Source organism: Bombina bombina, chromosome 1, assembly GCF_027579735.1.
Source record: "Bombina bombina isolate aBomBom1 chromosome 1, aBomBom1.pri, whole genome shotgun sequence".
NCBI classification, from domain to species: Eukaryota; Metazoa; Chordata; class Amphibia; order Anura; family Bombinatoridae; genus Bombina; species Bombina bombina.
In genome coordinates, this window is record NC_069499.1 from 1,112,192,958 (window position 1) to 1,112,217,139 (window position 24,182).

At 41.3% G+C, this 24,182-nt stretch overlaps 1 protein-coding gene across 1 annotated transcript in view; it reads right to left on the reverse strand.

Moving 5' to 3' along the window:
• SRCIN1 (SRC kinase signaling inhibitor 1) overlaps nt 1-24,182 on the reverse strand; it is a 412,206-nt gene that overhangs the window by 370,146 nt on the left and 17,878 nt on the right. Inside the window, exon 2 of the mRNA XM_053697741.1 lies at nt 16,498-16,614. Within this exon, the coding sequence (XP_053553716.1) occupies nt 16,498-16,554 (57 nt within the window). The 5' untranslated portion in view covers nt 16,555-16,614. The remainder of the gene's footprint in view (nt 1-16,497; nt 16,615-24,182) is intronic.

Genomic DNA, 24,182 nt, shown 5'->3' on the forward strand with positions numbered 1-24,182 from the left:
AGAGCATTGAAGATTGCTCGAAGTTCCCAAATGTTGATCGGAAGAGAGCTCTCCTCCCGAAACTAAAGGCCCTGAGCCTTCTTGGCTCCCCAAACTGCTCCCCATCCTGAGAGACTCGCATCTGAGGTCACAATCTCCCAGGATGGTCTTAAAAAGGATGCCCCTTTGGACAGGTGATCTGGACAGAGCCACCAGTAGGTAGCCGCTCCCTCAACCGCGGCAACTGCCGCCGCTGGTTGAAATAAATATCCCGAAGGTTGAAACATCTTTCTTAATAGAGTTTCCATCTTTTTATCTATGGGCTCTTTGAACGACGAACTATCCTCAAGTGGGATAGTAGTGCGTTTTGCAAGAGCGGAGACAGCACCATCCACCTTAGGGACGGAACCCTAAAACTCCAATTGAGAGTCCGGGACCGGGAACAGTTTCTTAAAGGCAGACAAAGGGGTGAAGGAAGAACCAATCCTCTCCCATTCATTCTTAATAATGTTTGGCATCTTTACAGGAACAGGGAAAGTCTGAGGAACAACCTTGTCTTCGTAAACTCTATCAAGTTAAGGAATTAAAGGTTCTTCAGGCAGTTTGGCCTCTGTAACCTCTAAGGTAGCCAGAACTTCCTTTAAAAGAAAGCGCAAGTGCTCAATCCTAAATCTAAAATCTGGTTCCTCCGCAATCGGAGGCTTAGAGGCAGCTGATTCAGACCCAGAAAGTTCACACTCTGAAGTATCAGAAAGAACTTCATCATCAGATAACAGTCTATTAGCATAGCCAATTAACTAGATGATGACCCCTGGGAAGCATAGCAATATTTGACCTTTTGCTTGCGCTTAGCAGGGCGAGGTAAAGCACTAATGGCCGCAGGCACCGCCGTCTGCAACTGTGCAGTGAAGTCTGGAGGTAAAAGGCCTCCTCCAGATGGAGGATCAGGCGTGCTATGGGAAACTGCATGTGTATTAGGAAATGAAAGCAGGGTGCGCACCTCACGGGACGGGGACCCCTCAGAGGTGGAAGGCTCAGTGGTATCAAACATGTTAACCTTTTTTTAAATAATCACTTTTTCTAGGCATGTGGAACATAATTGAGAGGGCGGGTATACCTCGGTCTCCTCATAATATAAACAGGCATTAGTCTTAGGTATAGAGGGAGTACCCTCTAAAACGTCAAAGTCCTCCATAGCTATGGACTATGTCCTAATATAACAATAACGATATAAAATATAAAAAATGGCACCTTTATACCCCCAATAGCTGAGGCCCTCACCACTTCCTATGACCCAGGCACACAGAAAAAAACGCATCTCTCCGATAACCAGCACGGTCAGAGAGTAGGAAGTGAAACTATGACCACATCCGGTCACATGGAGCACAACCTAGGACCGCCTCCGCTAAAGTTAAGCGCACCAAGCTTGTAAAGCTGCGCAGCTCTAAAGTGAAAGTAACCTGTATGTTCCAACCTCAGCCTATGAGCCTCAGAATACATCTCACACATAACGTAGTATAAATCAAATAAAAATGTATGAGATTAATCCCCACTGTTCAATAATCCCCCCTCAGGAGATATTAACCCTTGATTCCATACAGATAAAAGGAGCCACACTGTGACCCTGTCTTTTAGTGTTACCATATGTGTAAAAAATGAAACAATCTTACGGAATCTATGCTATGGAACAGAAACACAACCTTTTAAGTGTTACAGTCTTGTAGCATCGCTGCTGACATGGACTTGAGTGATGAAAGCAGGAAGTGAAACTCGTCAACACTGATTGCTTAGGAGCTGTTAATACGAGTCTGGATGGTTTTGCAGAAAGACTCTCCCTGCATCTCCAGACCCTAACTTTCGTCAATGCTCTCACTGAGAGGCTGACAAGACTACTTAAAACTACAGTCCCATTTCAAAGGGTAGATACCCTTCCTAAGGAATTACTCCGTATCTTCTGACACGACACGACAAGAATGACTGCGATAATGAGGGAAGTGGGGGAGGTATTTAAGCCTTTGGCTAGGGTGTCTTTGCCTCCTCCTGGTGGCCAGGTTCTGTATTCCCACAAGTAAGGAATGAAGCCGTGGACTCTCCTCATATTAAGAAGGAAAGAGGTCAAAAGTACTGCAACTTACAATCATGAAAATGTGAGTAAGAAATAATATATTTTAAGAATGAAATTGCTTAACGCTATTTCTAGATGTTGTGGTCATGATTTACATTAACGGGACATTCATGATTTAGATAGAGAATACAATTTAATATTTTTCCAATTTATTTCTATTATTTAATTTGCTTTCTTCTTTTGTTATCTTTTGCTGAAAGGTTTATCTAGGAAAGTTTAGGAGCAGCAAAGACTCTAGGTTCTAGCTGCTGATTGGTGGCTGCATATATATTATTATTATTATACCAATTGTCATTGTCAGTAGTGCATTGTTGCTCATTCAACAAATGATACCAAGATAATAAAGCAAATTTGATAATAGAAGTAAACTGGAAAGCTTTTTTAAAATTGTATGTAAATATCTGTAACTCCCAATACCAACAGCCTATACAAAGCAATGGTTAGATGCAAACATGTTGAAAAGGCAGGTTTCATGCTTATCACCTGCTGATTTATTCACAAGCTGCAAACGTATGTCACTTTGTGTAAAACGTAAGCTGATGCAGGATTTTTACCCTTTAACAGCTGATGGTTATTATAAATTCAACCATAGGTAGCTAGATCATTAAAGGGACATGAAACCTCAATTTTTTTTTTCATGAGTCAGAGCAAACAATTTTAAACAATTTTCCAGTTTACTTATATTATCCTATTTGCTTAGTTCTCTCTGTATCCTTTGTTGAAAACCAAACCTATTAAGAGCTGGGAGCTAGCTGCTGATTGGTGGTTGCCCATATATGTCTCTTGTCATTGCCTTACCAATGAGTTCAGCTAGCTACCAGTAGCACATTTCTGCTCCTTCAACAAGAGACACCAAGAGAATAAGCAAAATTGATCATAGAAATAAATTAGTAAGTTGTTTAAAATGGTTTGCTCTATCAGAATCATGTAATAGTTTTTTGGGGGGTTTCATGTCCCTTTAATGTAAATATAACATGTTCTAACAAATTAGAGCTAGTCATTTGTGTTTCAGAATGTTCTTTAATGCACATACAGCTGGGAGGCATTAGGCAATGTAACAAACTCTTTTACACAGTATGAAAGCAGAATCCTGCTTTGCTGCATGTCAGGAAAAGGAGAGAGTCATTTTTTTGTCCCAAAGGAAATATTGTTTTAATATACAATTCAGATTTTGGGAATAGTTTTGCAAATGTTCAAAGAACCATTGATATTAACCCATTGCCTACCACAGACAACTCCCACACATGCCTTGCCTGGTGGTGAAGGGGTTAATCACACAGATACTGTTAACAGCTAAAGATAAATGCAGAATTGCTGCAATGCAAAATTTGTGACACAGATTTCTCTTGTAAAGCCAACAGTGCCAAGACCCAATCAGTCTGCTCCAGTTCTATCCTCCAGAGTGAGGTGCACACACAGACAGGACACACAGAGTGAAAGAAGCGCATGCAACACTCAGAGGACGAGGTGCGGCATATACTGACCTTAAAACTCCAGTAGTTGGGTTGCTGATAACAAAAGAAAATAACATTAAGATTTTAATGTATTTTACTAATGGGTAAAATTGCTAAACAAATCATTTTGTATGCGTGGGCTTCTTCCCCTAACAGTTATTAGTTGTATATATTGAGAAGATATGGTGTCGGTCTGGGCCTATACTTGTTCCTGGTAGGAAGGTATGGTTTATTCTTCGTAACTTGGCCTGCATTCCCCAAGACTATTACTGGGATGTTTAAGTTATAGTATGTGCGCTAGGTAGGTTTGCCACTTTTGTTAGTTGAAAACTACTGGTCAGTAGTGCTTGTGGTCTTCTTACACCCGACCATTACCCAGGCACTGTTGGGATATAATAGGAAATGCCTGTGTACTTAAATTTATGACTGGGCATTGGTGGCAGGTGGGATATACTGGGACGTGCCTGTGTGTCTACTTAGTTATACCCTGGAACTTCTGAGATATACTGGAAAGTACCTACATGTCTACTTACACTTATGTCCAGGCACTGCTGGAATATACTGCGGGAGGGCATATACACACACACACACACATTTGCCCAGGCACTGCTGGAATATACTGCGGGAGGGCATATACACACACATTTGACCAGGCACTGCTGGGATATACTGGGCAAGGGAATATACACACACATTTGCCCAGGCACTGCTGGGATATACTGGGGGAGGGCATATACACACACATCTGCCCAGGCACTGCTGGGATATACTGGGGGTGGGCATATACACATACATTTGCCCAGGCACTGCTGGGATATACTAGGGGAGGGCATATACACATACATTTGACCAGGCACTGCTGGGATATACTGGGCAAGGGAATATACACACACATTTGCCCAGGCACTGCTGGGATATACTGGGGGAGGGCATATACACATACATTTGCCCAGGCACTGCTGGGATATACTGGGGGAGGGCATATACACACACACACACACTAGCCCAGGCACTGCTGGGATATACTGGGAGAGGGCATATACACACACATTTGCCCAGGCACTGCTGGGATATACTGGGAGAGGGCATATACACACATTTGCCCAGGCACTGCTGGGATATACTGGGGCAGGGCATATACACACATTTGCCCCGGCACTGCTAGCAGTGGCGTCACTAGGGGGGTGCGGACTGCACCCGGGTGACACCCTCCAGGGGGTAACACCACGGTCACCACATTAACGTCAATTACATGTTTTGTTTGTTTTTTTGCTGTTTTTTATCATGTGCTTGTGGAGACTGCCACGGCTTGTGCCTTGTTGTAAGAAGGGCCAAGGGGTCCACCGTCAATGCTGCCTAAGGCAGATGCGGGGTGTTCTCAGCACACCCGACCCCCAGGACCTGGGCACAGAGGCAGAGTCAGCAGGGCAGGGCTCCCGTTGTTCTAAAGTAACTTGTATACCATAGGAATGTGTATACTACGTCACTTCCGGTGACGTATAATCAGCTGTTGGAGGGGTGTGGCGCTCACTTTGCATGAGCAAGAGGCCCAACCTCCTACAAACAGCTGTTTAAAGAGATTTATTTGAGAACAACTGGTCGAGGAATTCTATGGACCATAATCTGCAATGCGCATGCACACACGGCCCTACTCCTCTGATTCATCGTGTGCCGCCGACTTGCCGTGCCCGGGGGTGCTTATGAGGATTACAAGGGGGTGCTGATGGGGCTTACATAACTTACACATTGGGTGCTTATAAGGCTTACAGGGGGTGCTGATGGGGCTTACATAACTTACACAGGGGGTGCTTATAGGGGTTACAGTGGGAGCTGATTGTGCTTATGTAGGTTACACCCTCTTTAACCTACATAAGCCCCATCAGCACCCCCCTGTAACCCCTATAAGCACCCAATGTGTAAGTTATGTAAGCCCCATCAGCACCCCCTTGTAACCCCCATAAGCACCCCCCGGGCACGGCAAGTCGGCGGCACACGATGGATCACTGAGGAGTAGGGCCGTGTGCGCATGCGCGGCATTGTTTATTTAATAAAGCGACCGCAGTGCGCGCATGTACAGTGAAGGCTATTAGCCTCTATAAATTATGATTACGGGCCATATATTTCCTCGACCTGTTGCATACTTTACATCAGCTGTTTTGAGGAGGTTGGGCCTCTTGCGCATGCGCAGTGAGTGCCACACACCTCCAGCAGCTGATGCACGTCACCGAAAATGACGTGGTATACACATTATTATGCGGTATACAACTTTTTTTAGAACACCGGTGTTCTGGGAAAATGGTGAACTTGTGAAAACGGCGAACTACGTCACTTCCTCTGACGTGGCATCAGCTGTTTCACAAAATTTAGCCGTAAATGCGCATGCATGCTAGCGTCATTACATACCTGGCCGCATACGTCACTGCTACAATTTTAAGAGCCGTGAAATTCCTGGACCCTTTCAAGAGCGCATGCGTAGGATTTTTAAATCTGTCAATACCACCGCTCACGCCACTGCTACAATTTCGGGACTTGTGTACTGTAATTCCTGGACCCTTTGTTGTACAGCGCCCTGCTTTGCCAATTGCCATACAATTATACGTATCCCCTTTACAGTGACATGAAACAGCAACACTTATACAATATTTTTTTTATTGTTCAAACTGTTTGATTGGTCATACAAACATTGTTATGTGGCAATTGGCAAAGCGGGGTGCTGTACAATAAAGCGTCCAGGAATTACAGTACACAAGTCCCGAAATTGTAGCAGTGGCGTGAGCGGCGGTATTGACGGATTTCAAAATCCTATGCATGCGCTCCTGAAAGGTTCCAGGAATTTCACAGCTCTTAAAATTGTAGCAGTGACTGATGTGGCCAGGTATGTAATGACAATAGCACGCATGCGCATTACGGACAAAATTTGTGAAACAGCTGATGCCATGTCACAGGAAGTGACGTAGTTTGCCGTTTTCACAAGTTCACCATTTTCCCAGAACACCGGCTTCCCAAATTAAGAGCCTCGCGCATAAACCTGCGCCGCGCGCAGGCGCTATAACACTTTGCTGTACACGGGCTTTAACAGTCCAGCAGTGTCTCTGAGACTGAAGGATATGCACGCATTACACCGTCTCCAAGACCAAGTAAGTCCATGGAGTCTGTCTTGTCAGTTCAGCTCGTAACTCAGTCTGTAGACAGTTTGTATGGTGTATTTAGACTAGAGTACAAATATGGTGGTGTCACTGGTGTTGTTTTTACATATGTAGCGGTGAGAGACTCTGAGAGTACTGTACAAATATGGCGATGGTGTTGTTTGTATACAGAGGTAGACTTTTCCTGACTTGACCCCCCCCACACCTACTGTTTACCTGTACATTGATTTAACCCAATCGCTGCCAATGAACCAGGCTTATGTGAAGCCCTCTTTCGCAGGTAAGTGGTTAATACAAAGATGGGGTTAAAAGGACATTAAACAAAAAAAGTTTAAATTGCCATAAAATTCTTAACTGTGGGTAGAAAAAGCTTTGCAATGTGGAAAATTTTTCAGTTTTATTGCACTGCTCCAGAATAGTTGAAGTACAATTAGAAGTTTTTTTTAAAAATGACCCCGCCACATTCAATTCAGCCATGGCAAAATAAGTAACAGGTGCTTAATTGTCCAGAGCAAATTATATAAAATAAACATTCTTTTAAGGTGTATGTCCTAGCAAAACAATGCAAACTGTGCTAAAAAGGACAACGTTAAATACTTCCAAAACATTTTTTTTTTATATAGAACTTACGAGTGCAGTGCTTGCTTATTGACTGATGTATAATATTCACTTGCAAAAAAATTGGAAACAAATAGCTGATATTTTCCTCCCATCAGCTAATTTCATTGCTACTGTTAATGCAATATAGCAAATAAACATAGGCCGTGAGTGAAGGATGAGGTTATTATGCTAATTATATTATATTTTGTGAACGGTGTCATGGTTATGAGAATCACTCACATTTTATCTACATCTGTCTAGTAGCGATGAGAGTAAAAATATGGCGGTAGTGCATTACATAAATACCCCTCTATATATCCTGTTACCAGTTACCCCATAAATCCCTCATAACCATATAAATACCCTGTTACATGATAAATCCCCATTAAACATATAAATAACCCTTTATCCCATAAATATCCCTGTAACTATAAATAGCACTTCTACAAAATGAATACTCCTGTTACCCCAGAAATGCCCAACTAAACATATCCATACCACTGTCACTTTATTTTTTAAAACCCCTTCACCCAATAAATACCCTTGTTACCCTACATACCTCTTTACCCCATAAATGTTCTTCTAACCCTATAAATAACCCTGTTATCCAATAAATAACATTGCTACCCCATAAATGCCACTCTTACCCCATATACACTGCTGTTATCCCATAAATGCCCCTCTTACCTTATAAAAACATGTTACTCCATAAATGCCTGTTTTGGCCTTGAAATATAATTGTTGCCCTATTAATGCCCCTCAGCCTATAAATACACAGAGGATATTTCACTTTTATTTTCAAGTTTACATTGTTCGCTTGGTATTCTTTGCTGAAAGAACATATCCTCAGCAGCACTGCTAGTATAAACTGCGGGAGGGCATACACACACACACACACACACATTTGCAAAGGCACTGCTGGGATATACTGGAGGAGGGCATACACACACACACATTTGCCCAGGCACTGCTAGGATAAACTGCGGGAGGGCATATACACACACACACACACTTGCCCAGGCACTGCTAGGATAAACTGTGGGAGGGCATATACACACACACACACACACATTTGCCCAGGCACTGCTAGGATCAACTGCGGGAGGGCATATACACACACACACACATTTGCCCAGGCACTGCTGGGATATACTGGGGGTGGGCATAGACACATTTGCCCAGGCACTGCTCGGATATACTGGCGGTGGGCATACACACATTTGCCCAGGCACTGCTCGGATAAACTGTGGGAGGGCATATACACACACACACTTGCCCAGGCACTGCTAGGATAAACTGCGGGAGGGCACACAGGGAGTGCAGAATTATTAGGCAAGTTGTATTTTTGAGGATTAATTTTATTATTGAACAACAACCATGTTCTCAATGAACCCAAAAAACTCATTAATATCAAAGCTGAATAGTTTTGGAAGTAGTTTTTAGTTTGTTTTTAGTTATAGCTATTTTAGGGGGATATCTGTGTGTGCAGGTGACTATTACTGTGCATAATTATTAGGCAACTTAACAAAAAACAAATATATACCCATTTCAATTATTTATTTTTACCAGTGAAACCAATATAACATCTCAACATTCACAAATATACATTTCTGACATTCAAAAACAAAACAAAAACAAATCAGTGACCAATATAGCCACCTTTCTTTGCAAGGACACTCAAAAGCCTGCCATCCATGGATTCTGTCAGTGTTTTGATCTGTTCACCATCAACATTGCGTGCAGCAGCAACCACAGCCTCCCAGACACTGTTCAGAGAGGTGTACTGTTTTCCCTCCTTGTAAATCTCACATTTGATGATGGACCACAGGTTCTCAATGGGGTTCAGATCAGGTGAACAAGGAGGCCATGTCATTAGATTTTCTTCTTTTATACCCTTTCTTGCCAGCCACGCTGTGGAGTACTTGGACGCGTGTGATGGAGCATTGTCCTGCATGAAAATCATGTTTTTCTTGAAGGATGCAGACTTCTTCCTGTACCACTGCTTGAAGAAGGTGTCTTCCAGAAACTGGCAGTAGGACTGGGAGTTGAGCTTGACTCCATCCTCAACCCGAAAAGGCCCCACAAGCTCATCTTTGATGATACCAGCCCAAACCAGTACTCCACCTCCACCTTGCTGGCGTCTGAGTCGGACTGGAGCTCTCTGCCCTTTACCAATCCAGCCACGGGCCCATCCATCTAGCCCATCAAGACTCACTCTCATTTCATCAGTCCATAAAACCTTAGAAAAATCAGTCTTGAGATATTTCTTGGCCCAGTCTTGACGTTTCAGTTTGTGTGTCTTGTTCAGTGGTGGTCGTCTTTCAGCCTTTCTTACCTTGGCCATGTCTCTGAGTATTGCACACCTTGTGCTTTTGGGCACTCCAGTGATGTTGCAGCTCTGAAATATGGCCAAACTGGTGGCAAGTGGCATCTTGGCAGCTGCACGCTTGACTTTTCTCAGTTCATGGGCAGTTATTTTGCGCCATGGTTTTTCCACACGCTTCTTGCGACCCTGTTGACTATTTTGAATGAAACGCTTGATTGTTCGATGATCACGCTTCAGAAGCTTTGCAATTTTAAGAGTGTTGCATCCCTCTGCAAGATATCTCACTATTTTTGACTTTTCTGAGCTTGTCAAGTCCTTCTTTTGACCCATTTTGCCAAAGGAAAGGAAGTTGCCTAATAATTTTGCACACCTGATATAGGGTGTTGATGTCATTAGACCACACCCCTTCTCATTACAGAGATGCACATCACCTAATATGCTTAATTGGTAGTAGGCTATCGAGCCTATATAGCTTGGAGTAAGACAACATGCATAAAGAGGATGATGTGGTCAAAATACTCATTTGCCTAATAATTCTGCACTCCCTGTATACACACAAACACACACACACTTGCCCAGGCACTGCTAGGATAAACTGCGGGAGGGCATACACACACACACACACATTTGCCCAGGCACTGCTAGGATAAACTGCGGGAGGGCATATACACACACATTTGCCCATGCACTGCTAGGATAAACTGCGGGAGGGCATATACACACACATTTGCCCAGGCACTGCTAGGATAAACTGCGGGAGGGCATATACTAACACATTTGCCCAGGCACTGCAAGGATAAACTGCGGGAGGGCATATATACACACACACACACTTGCCCAGGCACTGCTAGGATAAACTGCGGGAGGGCATATACACACACACATTTGCCCAGGCACTGCTAGGATAAACTGCGGGAGGGCATATACACACACACACACACACACTTGCCCAGGCACTGCTAGGATAAACTGCGGGAGGGCATATACACACACACACACACATTTGCCCAGGCACTGCTAGGATAAACTGCGGGAGGGCATACACACACACACACATTTGCCCAGGCACTGCTAGGATAAACTGCGGGAGGGCATATACACACACATTTGCCCAGGCACTGCTAGGATAAACTGCGGGAGGGCATATACACACACACACACACACATTTGCCCAGGCACTGCTAGGATAAACTGCGGGAGGGCATATACTAACATATTTGCCCGGGCACTACAAGGATAAACTGCGGGAGGGCATATACACACATTTGCCCAAGCACTGCTAGGATAAACTGCGGGAGGGCATACACACACGCACATACATTTGCCCAGGCACTGCTAGGATAAACTGCGGGAGGGCATATACACACACACATTTGCCCAGGCACTGCTAGGATAAACTGCGGGAGGGCATATACTAACACACACACATTTGCCCAGGCACTGCTAGGATAAACTGCGGGAGGGCATACACACACACACACACACATTTGCCCGGGCACTACAAGGATAAACTGCGGGAGGGCATATACACACACACACACACACACACATTTGCCCAGGCACTGCTAGGTTAAACTGCGGGAGGGCATATACACATACATTTGCCCAGGCACTGCTAGGATAAACTGCGGGAGGGCATATACACACACACACACACACACACATTTGCCCAGGCACTGCTAGGATAAACTGCGGGAGGGCATATACACACACACACATTTGCCCAGGCACTGCTAGGATAAACTGCGGGAGGGCATATACTAACACATTTGCCCAGGCACTGCAAGGATAAACTGCGGGAGGACATATACACACACATTTGCCCAGGCACTGCTAGGATAAACTGCGGGAGGGCATATACACACACATTTGCCCAGGCACTGCTAGGATAAACTGTGGGAGGGCATATACACATACATTTGCCCAGGCACTGCTGGGATATACTGGGGGTGGGCATACACACATACCTTTGCCCAGGCACTGCTGGGATATACTGGGGGTAGGCATATACACCTACATTTACTATAAACATCATTAAGGAAACAGCACTTTAGAGCAGCAAACATGAATAAGAATATCTGTTAAACCCAAAGCGTTACAGATTGTTAATGTGGAGTAAATAAGGCTCTGTTTTTATATACAGCTGCTGGAGGGCTTGTACTTCCTATGCACACATTTGCCCAGGCAATGCTGGGATGTATTGAGCTTATAAAGGGACATTAGGGCTCGATTTATCAAGCCTTCTCCCCCCTATGATTGCAGGATCTCAGAAGATCTCATCAAACCGCTGCTTCCTACCCTCTAATCCACCTCTTAGGTGGAGAATTTCAATCTCCCTGGTCTAGTCCGACTGGGGAGATTGATAGCTCCTGCCCACGGGTGATTAGCTGTGCGCGGGCGGCATTGAACACAAGGGCAAAATAACACTTGTGTGCAATGTAGAATTCAGCCAGCGCATTGCTACCTGCCAGAGGCGAGCTGGGGCGGACAGGGACGAATATGTACACCCCAATCCGCCCTTGCTTGCTAAATCTAGCCCTAAATCCTAAATTCTTCTTTCATGATTCACATACATCATACAATTGTAAACAACTTTAAAAATGTACTTTTACCATCTAATTTGCTTAATTCTTGTTGTTTTTTGTCATTGGCTCACCCAGTATATTCAGCTAGTTCCCAGTGGTCTTTTGCTGCTCCTTCAACAAAGGATATCAAAGAATAATGCTAATTTGATAATAGAAGTAAATTGGAAAGTTTTCTAAAATGATATGCTCTATCTAAATCATGAAAAAAAAGTTTTGGGTTTTATGTCCCTTTAAGTTCAATCAACGACCTGCTTGTATACAGTGCATTATTAGTGTATGTCTGCCTCTCTTCGTCTCTGATATCCTGCGCTGCCATAACATGATAACACGTTTGCTATGTGCTTATCAGTTGAAGCTTTACCATTCCATAAAATAAGTATCCATATTGCTGCATGTAACATGAGAATCAAGCTACAAGTTACTACTGGAAACCAGAACACATTACTTGGGAATAATTTTCGTCACGGTTAAAAAATGTTGAACCTATAGCATAGGGAACACAAATTCAATAGAATGCAATGGGGAAGAATAGACTTCTTAGCATGCTGCTGATATACTCAGCTCTGCATATTACAGCTACAATACAGTCTGCATAGCATATAGATATATACCTTACTTTACTGTGCATGATTACTCTGTGTATTACATATAAACTGCTCTCTACACTACAGATATACACACTACTGTACATAATTGCTCTGTGTATTACATATACACTGCTCTCTATGTTACAGATATACACACTACTGTGCATTATTGTTCTGTGTATTACATATACACTGCTCTCTATGTTACAGATATACACACTACTGTGCATGATTGCTCTGTGTATTACATATACACTGCTCTCTATACTACAGATATACACACACTACTGTGCATTATTGCTCTGTGTATTACATATACACTGCTCTGTATGTTACAGATATACACACTACTGTGCATGATTGCTCTGTGTATTACATATACACTGTTCTGTATGTTACAGATATACACACTACTGTGCATGATTGTTCTGTGTATTACATATACACTGCTCTCTATGTTACAGATATGCACACTACTATGCATGATTGTTCTGTGTATTACATATACACTGCTCTGTATGTTACAGATATACACACTACTGTGCATGATTGCTCTGTGTATTACATATACACTGCTCTCTATGTAACAGATATACACACTGCTGTGCATGATTACTCTGTGTATTACATATACACTGCTCTCTATGTTACAGATATACACACTACTGTGCATGATTGCTCTGTGTATTACATATACGCTGCTCTCTATGTTACAGATATACACACTACTGTGCATGATTGTTCTGTGTATTCCATATACACTGCTCTCTATGTTACAGATATACACACTACTGTGCATGATTGCTCTGTGTATTACATATACACACACTGCTGTGCATGATTGCTCTGTGTATTACAAATGCACTGCTCTCTATGTTACAGATATACACACTACTGTGCATGATTGCTCTGTGTATTATATATACACTGCTCTCTATACTACCGATATACACACTGCTGTGCATGATTGCTCTGTGTATTACATATACACTGCTCTCTATGTTACAGATATACACACTACTGTGCATGATTACTCTGTGTATTACATATACACTGCTCTCTATGTTACAGATATACACATTACTGTGCATGATTGTTCTGTGTATTCCATATACACTGCTCTCTATGTTACAGATATACACACTACTGTGCATGATTGTTCTGTGTATTCCATATACACTGCTCTCTATGTTACAGATATACACACTGCTGTGCATGATTGCTCTGTGTATTACATATACACTGCTCTCTATGTTACAGATATACACACTACTGTGCATGATTGCTCTGTGTATTACATATACGCTGCTCTCTATGTTACAGATATACACACTACTGTGCATGATTGTTCTGTGTATTCCATATACACTGCTCTCTATGTTACAGATATACACACTACTGTGCATGATTGCTCTGTGTATTACATATACACTGCTCTCTATGTTACAGATATACACACTGCTGTGCATGATTGCTCTGTGTATTACAAATGCACTGCTCTCTGTTACAGATATACACACTACTGTGCATGATTGCTCTGTGTATTACATATACACTGCTCTCTATACTACCGATATACACACTGCTGTGCATGATTGCTCTGTGTATTACATATACACTGCTCTCTATGTTACAGATATACACACTGCTGTGCATGATTGCTCTGTGTATTACATATACACTGCTCTCTATGTTACAGATATACACACTGCTGTGCATGATTGCTCTGTGTATTACATATACACTGCTCTCTATGTTACAGATATACACACTGCTGTGCATGATTGCTCTGTGTATTACATATACACTGCTCTCTATGTTACAGATATACACACTGCTGTGCATGACTGTTCTGTGTATTACATATACACTGCTCTCTATGTTACAGATATACACACTACTGTGCATGACTGTTCTGTGCATTACATATACACTGCTCTCTATGTTACAGATATACACACTGCTGTGCATAATTACTCTGTGTATTACAGATACACTGCTCTCTATGTTGCACTGTAGTGTGTATATCTGTAACATAGTGTATATATAATTTAGGTTTGAAAATCAAGCAATTTCTAATTTTTAGAACTTGAAACTGTTCCTGCTGACGTATCAAGGCTAACTCTGCTACATATATGTTCTTAATTAACTTAATCAGATAAAAACTGCATTTTATGCTAACTTTATGACCATGCCTTGTTGTCAGTAGACTGAAATCCAGATTGGCTCCTCCAAATAAGACAAATGGTGGGTGGCGTTTGGCAATTTGAAAATAATTGCAGTAAAGAGTATGTTAATTTGTTTTAAAAAATGTTAAGATTTGCCTGATTTGTTATTTTATTGCAACACAACAGAAAGGTCTTGTAATTACAAGGTGTTCACTGTCCCTTTAAAAACTCACAAAGCTCTGCATGCTTCATACACATAGGTATTGCTTAGCAATAACAGATATAACTATCACTCATACAGCATATTATAAATACACTGCTGTGCATTTTACAAAAATTGCCTTGCATTTTTATCAAAATGTGTTAGATACAAGTACGAGTTCACAGCGATTAGTGTTACATATGCACATTGTTCTGCAGGGTACAAGGCTGATAAATCAGTTACACACAGCTCTGCATGACATGCAATTCCAACTTGTCAGACAGACAGTGCCAATCTCAAATGTTTTTTGTGAGTATAAACCCCATGTATGAGTCATTATCTTGTTGTTGGAAAAAGCTTTGATACCCTGTGCCAGCCTCATTTCATAAGCCTTCGTACAAACAAAAGGACAGCCTTCCTACCTACTACACTAAGCATTTGCACATGTCGCTATATACATGTCCTCAGTGTCTGTATACGCTGTTATCTCCCAGCAGCTGCTCCAGTACACATTTGTCACTCTAGTATTCAGTACACAAGTTAAAGGGACAGTATACACTCATTTTCATATAACTGCATGTAATAGACACTACTATAAAGAATAAGATGCAGATACCGATATAAAAATCCAGTATAAAACAGTTTAAAAATGTACTTAGAAACGGTCAGTTTAGCTTTGTTGAAAAGGTAGTAGGAAAGCCCACTGCAAGTGGCAAATAAGACCCTCCACCCCTCCCCCTTCTTTTGCATATGAAAAGACCCTTTAGCTGACGGTATTCACATAAAACTTTGGGGCTTGGTTAGGAGTCTGAAAATCAGAGCAATGTTATTTAAAAATAAGCAAAACTATAGATTTATTTAAAAAAAAAAAAACACCTTTATGGGCTATATAAATAGATCATCTACAAAACATTTATGCAAAGAAAAAATGAGTGTATAATGTCCCTTTAATTCCTTAACACATTCCATCCAAGCATTCTAAAGGCTATTCCTAGTATTCACTACTCTTTCAATGAAGTAGTACACAATGAACAAATATTTGCAGTCAATCTGCAGAACTAAAACCAAAAGCCCAATTTTTAGAGAAGCACAAAAATCACAATCTAGCAGAAACATTAGGTTTCCATTGACAATAGGTAAGAATGACTATGTTATGTGCTATGCATGATAACTTTTCCTAACGCTCAGCACTTTGTGATACAATCTGCCTAAGCTCCTTGGCAGAAAGTGCCCGTACGTATCGATGGGCTCTGCCAGGCCTCAGAACCATACAACCACTATCTGTGGCACAAATCAAACAAGCACCATGGTGTAAGGCTCCTTACCGATGAGGAATTATCTAGGCCACCAAGTACTGCATTCTCTTGGTTCTCCCTATACATCAGGGCTTCGGGGTTGCATGGATGCCCAGAAAGCAGGATTGGGGAGGCGCCTTGAAGCAACTAGAGAGAAAATAGAAGAGAACGGAAAGTTACAAGACAACAAGGGTGGAAATAATTGTATACAATATGAATGTATCCCATGCTAGTGACCCAAAAATACTCTAGTATATTATTCTATGCAAAAGACAAAGGGTAAACTCTGGAGATAACATTGAAAGGATACAATAAAATAATTAGAATAGGATTTTTAGTTTGTAATTCATACAGGTCCCTTCATTAAAGTGACACTCAAGTCAAAATGAAATGTTCATGATTCAGATAGGAGGCAATTTTAAACAAATTTCTCATTTACTTCCATTAACAAAATGTGCACAGTCTTTTTATATTTACTGGTAATGTGAGAGCAATTTAACCGTTCGCACAAAACCCGAGCGCAATCGTTTGTGCGCCACTTGTAATCTAGTCCTAAGTACTCAGCACAAAGTCTCATGTTATAGCAGTGCGTTATAACCATCATGTGACTGCTTACTGTCTTTTCCTCCCATCCTCATAACTACTATTGTATAACAGATTCTCTTGTGTATATGTATAAGCCCCTGGTACAATGCAAATAAATTATACATACACACAAAAGCAACGGAATAATAATGAAAGAAGACGTTATTGTGCAGTAATTGCTAGTATATTAATTATCCTCAGTCTGTGGACGGTGCCAGCGGCATCTTCTTAGCCTCTTTAAAACTGAAAGAAACGCTACAACTCCCAGTCTCCCATCTCCAACTGTCACCTCTACTTTGTCACAACCGTGTCATTTTGCCATCCTTTCCCACGTGACAGTGTTGCTTCACTTCTAACGTTTAATTTTATCCACAATAAACGCTGTGTGTCTGCTTTAACACTTTCAGTACCTGAATCATTCCTCTTTCTATAACAGGTAAATCCTGTGTATCTTTATCTGCTGTGTTAGTTTAATGTATGCACACATCTTCACTAGTATCAGTATGCCAGTGCAGGCAATCATTAGCGTCAGTATGCCAGTGCAAGCAATCACTAGCATCAGTATGCCAGTGCAAGCAATCACTAGCATCAGTATGCCAGTGCAAGCAATCACTAGCATCAGTATGCCAGTGCAGGCAATCACTAGCGTCAGTATGCCAGTGCAGGCAATCACTAGCGTCAGTATGCCAGTGCAAGCAATCAATAGCGTCAGTATGCCAGTGCAAGCAATCAATAACATCAGTATGCCAGTGCAAGCAATCACTAGCATCAGTATGCCAGTGCAAGCAATCACTAGCATCAGTATGCCAGTGCAAGCAATCACTAGCATCAGTATGCCAGTGCAAGCAATCACTAGCATCAGTATGCCAGTGCAAGCAATCACTAGCATCAGTATGCCAGTGCAAGCAATCACTAGCATCAGTATGCAAGTGCAAGCAATCACTAGCAAGAGTATATCTGACCCACACTGAACTGAATGGCATGTAATTCATACTTATCAGACATAGGCAGTTGGAGTTTAAATTCCTCTGTGTAATACTGTAGCCCCATGTCTAACATATTATCGTATAAGAGAGATTCCCCCATTTAAAAAAAAGAGGAGAGCAGGACACCTAAGCCATACTGCCTTCCCACCTCCTATACTAAACAATGGCCCAGATTACGAGTTTTGCGTTAGAGGCTATGTGGTGCTAACGAGCAGTTTTCCCTCACCGCTCACTTACATGCAGCGCTGGTATTACGGGTTTTTACAAACCCGGGTTAAAAGACAAGAAGTGAGCGTTGAGCAAAATTTTGCTCATTACCGCACTCCAATACCAATAAGTCAGCGGTGAGCTGGTCGTACGTGCTTGTACACGATTTCCCCATAGGAATCAACAGGGAGAGCCGGCTGAGAAAAAGTCTAACACCTGCAAAAAAAGCAGCGTAACACTCCTTAACGCAGCCCCATTGATTCCTATGGGGAAAATAAACCGCCACCTACATTATATATATTAACCCCTAATCTGCTGCCCCCAACATCGCTAACACCTACATACTATTTATTAACCCCTAATCTGCCGTCCCCAATGTCGCCGAAACCTACCTACATTTATTAACGACTACTGAACAATATAAAATAAATAATTTAATACATATCAAACAAATATAGAAAATACAATAGAAATCATGGATCCATGTATAACAAAAAATTGTTAAAATCACATATAGAACATATTATAAAAACAATCGTCGAGATTACGAGTTTGGCGTTAGCCTTAAAAAGCAGAGTTGAGAGGTCCCAACGCTGCTTTTTATCTTTTTATCTAACGCTGGTATTACTAGTCTGACAGGTAGAGGCTCACCACTCACTTTTCTTCCGCGACTCGAGGCTACCGCAAATCCCCTTACGTCAATTGCGTATCCTATCTTTTCCATGGGATTTGCCTAACGATGGTATTACGAGTCTTGGAAGAAGTGAGCGGTAGACCCTCTCTCCTGGCAAGACTTCGACCGCATTTAAAAGTCAGTAGTTAAGAGTTTTATGGGCTAACGCCGGAACATAAAACTCTTAACTAAAGTGCTAAAAAGTACACTAACACCCATAAATTACCTATTAACCCCTAAACCGAGGCCTCCCCACATTGCAAATACTATAATACTATATAAAAATACAATAATAAAATTTTTTAACCCCTAATCTGCCGACCGGACATCGCCGCCACCTACATTATACTTATGAACCCCTAATCTGCCGCTGATACTATTTGCTGAAACGCGTAGGATGATTTAAACTACTGTTCCAGGTTGCTGGGACTACTTTTTGTATTTTACTTTTTTTTTATTGCACTGTTTTTCCAATAAAGCATATTTTGAATTCACGCTTGGGTGGTTTGCTGGATTTTCTTTTGCTAACATTTTTTTAACCCCTAATCTGCCGACCGGACATCGCCGCCACCTACATTATACTTATGAACCCCTAATCTGCCACCCCCTAACATCGCCGACACCTACATTATATTTATTAACCCCTAATCTGCCACCCCCAACGTTGCCGCCACCTACCATCAATTATTAACCCCTCTTATCTGCTGACCGGACATCGCCACCACTTTAATAAATGTATTAACCCCTAAACCGCCGCACTCCCACCTCGCAAACACTAGTTAAATTTTATTAACCCCTAATCTGCCGTCCCTAACATCGCCGACACCTACCTACATTTATTAACCCCTAATCTGTCGCCCCCAACGTCGCCGCTACTATATTAAAGTTATTAACCCCTAAACCTAAGTCTAAACCTAAGTCTAACCCCCCCTAACGTAAATATAATTTAAATTAAATTAATTTAACATAATTAAATAAATTATTCCTATTTAAAACTAAATACTTACCTATAAAATAAACCATAAGATAGCTACAATATAACTAATAGTTACATTGTAGCTAGCTTAGGATTTATATTTATTTTACAGGCAACTTTGTATTTATTTTAACTAGGTACAATAGTTATTAAATAGTTATTAACTACCTAGCTAAAATAAGTACAAAATTACCTGTAAAATAAATCCTAACCTAAGTTACAATTACACCTAACACCTATGAAGATAGAAGATGCAGCCTGGATAAAGCCTTCTGGAGGACCTCTTCTGCCCTGATCGGATGAAGACTTCTGCCGTATGGAGGACCACTTGTGCCCGGCTGGGTGAACACGGCTCAAGGTAGGGAGATCTTCAGGGGGTTAGAGTTAGGTTTTTTTTAAGGGGGGATTGGGTGGGTTTTAGAGTAGGGTTGGATGTGTGGGTGGTGGGTTTTAATGTTGGGGGGGTATTGTATTTTTCTTTTACAGGTAAAAGAGCTGATTACTTTGGGGCAATGCCCTGCAAAAGGCCCTTTTAAGGGATATTTGTAATTTAGTATAGGGTAGGGAAATTTTATTATTTTGGGGGGCTTTTTTATTTTATTAGGGGGATTAGATTAGGTGTAATTAGTTTCAAATTCTTGTAATTCTTTTTTATTTTCTGTAATTTAGTGTTTTTTTTCAGAATTTAGTTTATTGAATTTAATTGTATTTAATTGTAGGTAGTTTAGGTAATTTATTTAATGATAGTGTAGTGTTAGGTGTAATTGTAACTTAGGTTAGGATTTATTTTACAGGTAATTTTGTACTTATTTTAGCTAGGTAGTTATTAAATAGTTAATAACTATTTAATAACTAACTATTCTACCTAGTTAAAATAAATACAAAGTTGCCTGTAAAATAAATATAAATCGAAAGCTAGCTACAATGTAATCAGTTATATTGTAGCTAGCTTAGGGTTTATTTTATCGGTAAGTATTTAGTTTTAAATAGAATTCATTTATTTAATTATGTTAAATTAATTTAGTTTAATTTAAATTATATTTAAGTTAGGGGGAGTTAGACTTAGGTTTAGGGGTTAATAACTTTAATATAGTAGCGGCAACATTGGGGGTGGCAGATTAGGGGTTAATAAATGTAAGTAGGTGTCGGTGATGTTAGGGATGGCAGATTAGGGGTTAATAAAATTTAACTAGTGTTTGCGAGGCGGAAGTGCAGCGGTTTAGGGGTTAATACATTTATTAAAGTGGCGGCAATGTCCGGTCGGCAGATTAGGGGTTAATAATTGTAGGTAGGTGGCGGCGATGTTGGGGGCGGCAGATTAGGGGTTTATAACTATAATATAGGTGGCGGCGATGTTGGGGGCAGTATATTAGGGGTTCATAGGGATAATGTAGGTGGCGGCGGTGTCCGGAGCGGCATATTAGGGGTTAATAATATAATGTAGGTGTCAGCGATAGCGGGGGCGGCAGATTAGGGGTTAATAAGTGTAAGATTAGAGGTGTTTAGACTCGGGGTTCATGTTAGGGTGTTAGGTGTAGACATATTTTTTATTTTCCCATAGGAAACAATGGGGCTGCGTTAGAAGCTGGACGCTGCTTTTTTGCAGGTGTTAGTTTTTTTCCAGCTAGCTCAGCCCCATTGTTTCCTATGGGGAAATCGTGCACGAGCACGTTTAGCCAGCTTACCGCTACCGTAAGCAACGCTGGTATTGAGGTGAGATGTGGAGCTAAATTCTGCTCAACGATCACCTTTTTGAGGCTAACGCCAGGTTTAAAAAAACCTGTAATACCAGCGTTGGCTTAAGGTAGCGTTAGAAAAAAAAAGCCTTGTTAGCCCTGCACCCCTGTTAATGCCAAACTCGTAATCTCGGCGTATGTGTCTTGGTAATTGATCAGAGAGTAGCAGTCTTATATGATAAGGATACCAGGGGTTCCTAGGGCGAATACACCATTATAGATAAAAATCCAAATGAAAATCCAAATCAACAGTCCAAAAAAGTCTTATCCTGAGTGTCCGTGATGGTGTAATGCAAATGATGATTAACGATAAATTAGTGGAAAGATGGTGAAGTGAGCTGTGAAAAAATGACTGAGCAAAAAACCTCAATAAAAATCGTTCACAGAGTGAAACATCATAAAAATGAGGAAAAATGGTGATAAAAAATGGTAATGAAATGTAAAAGTTGTACAAAAGGTGATAAAAATCAATATGAAAAAATACTTCTGTGAAAAAAATCTTAGGTGAAAAAAAGATGTAAATGAAGGTAGGATATAGTGGTAGATTCCTTAATTCGTTAAGGTCCGTGGGTATCTCCAATAAGTATACAAAACTTTCCTAAAATAACCTGTGGGAAAAGAACAAAACAATGTTGCAAAATGGGTATACAAATAAGACCAGATAGAGTTAATAAACTTACTTTGGTTATGTCGACGCGTTTCGGCCTAAGAATAGGCCTTAATCAAGTCTTGTGACCAGTAAACAACAAGCTAGCGTCACACACCCACCTACCACAAGCTCAGTAATATGACTGAGCTAGTCTCACTGCTTACCATAAACAGCTGTTTACACATACACCTTCTGGCACCAAGCTAAACACCAGAGCACTATAAGCCCTATCAGTATTAGTCTGATGAGCACAGATATTGTAAATTCTCTTAAGGTACACAAGGAAGTGTGAGGCCTAAAGGATAACACAGAGAACAGAGGCCTAGCTAGCAGCAAAAAGGCACTAATGAAGCAGTGACAGTGCTGCTGGAGGGGAATACAGAAATGATAAAGCAGTGATATTATAGTGCTATGGCAAATGTGGAGTTAATACATGAAAATAAGACATTCTAGGTATAGTTGTGGGGTCAAGGTGTGTGAGCCCGTAACATATTACATTTTATAGGTTGTGCAGCAGACAGGGACATTTCTAGGCCATTAAATGAAGGGGGGGGGGGCAAACTGATCAGAAAGCGTAATATGAAGAGTGCATAGGTCACTAATGAGTGACATTATCACTTCATATCCTACCTGTATTCTTATTTAAATACCCCTTCTCCCTCCTGCAGCACCAGACACACAAAAGGCACAATCTGAAATATTTATGTCAGTTGGCACCTTTGAAGAATGGGGTACTAGTAATGAATGGTGTGTGTAGCATCCCCACCAACAACCTCTGGCTGCTGTGGTGCAATGAAGGGGTTAAAGTCTGCTTTATCTTTGGTTGATGAGTTTCTAGTGTTGATATAGGCACTGGACTATCCTGAACACAGGTCTGCGAGCAAACTGTTTAAAGCAGGGGTGAATGGTCAGGAAAAAAAAAGGTGCTTGTATCTGCTGTCTAATTCCAGGTAATAATCCTACAAGTTAAGCCTGTGAAAACACAGGCATAGGGTAAAGCATAGGTAATACAGTAAGCATGCAGTGCCAGTGACGCTAGGGACACAGCAGGATTAATACGCAGTCAGACAAGCAATATAGCAGTCACAGTGCAGCAAGCAGGGTAAGCACAACAGAGAAACAGAGAGCAGTGTAAAACCAGCACTCGGCACCAAGGCTGCAGTAATAAGTGACATCACCAGTATAACAGTAACGCAGTACAGCAGAAGTGCAGCGATGGTACTGAAATGATAAGCAGCAGTACAGCCACGGGTGTATTTAGTTGTTTAGGAGGGGAGAATAGCAGACAAAAGGAACCCTGCAATATTACCTAAATCTGGCAATATGTTATTTGTGTGCCGTGTAGTAGCTATAAATGTATATGAGGCCCTTAAAGCTTCTATAATATTGATATGAAGCCCCTGTGTGTATAGAATTTAGCTACCACAGCTGTAACGCTGCATATAATTATGTACTAAGTTGTACTGTTCAGTTTTGATGCAGTGCTAATGCAGAAGAGAGCAGTGACTGTTCACAAGTAAATGAGAAAAAAGTTATTATGATGACATAATAGAATGGGCAAGCCAGCACTGAACTATCACTTATAATGAACTGAGAATGCAGTGTGTTAACTGCCACAGACGTGTCTTTATACATCACTAGGGCAGTGGCATATAATGAACTGAGAATGCAGTGTGTTAACTGCCACAGACGTGTCTTTATACACCACTAGGGCAGTGGCATATAATGAACTGAGAATGCAGTGTCTTAACTGCCACAGACGTGTCTTTATACACCACTAGGGCAGTGGCATATAATGAACTGAGAATGCAGTGTGTTAACTGCCACAGACGTGTCTTTATACACCACTAGGGCAGTGGCATATAATGAACTGAGAATGCAGTGTGTAAACTGCCACAGACGT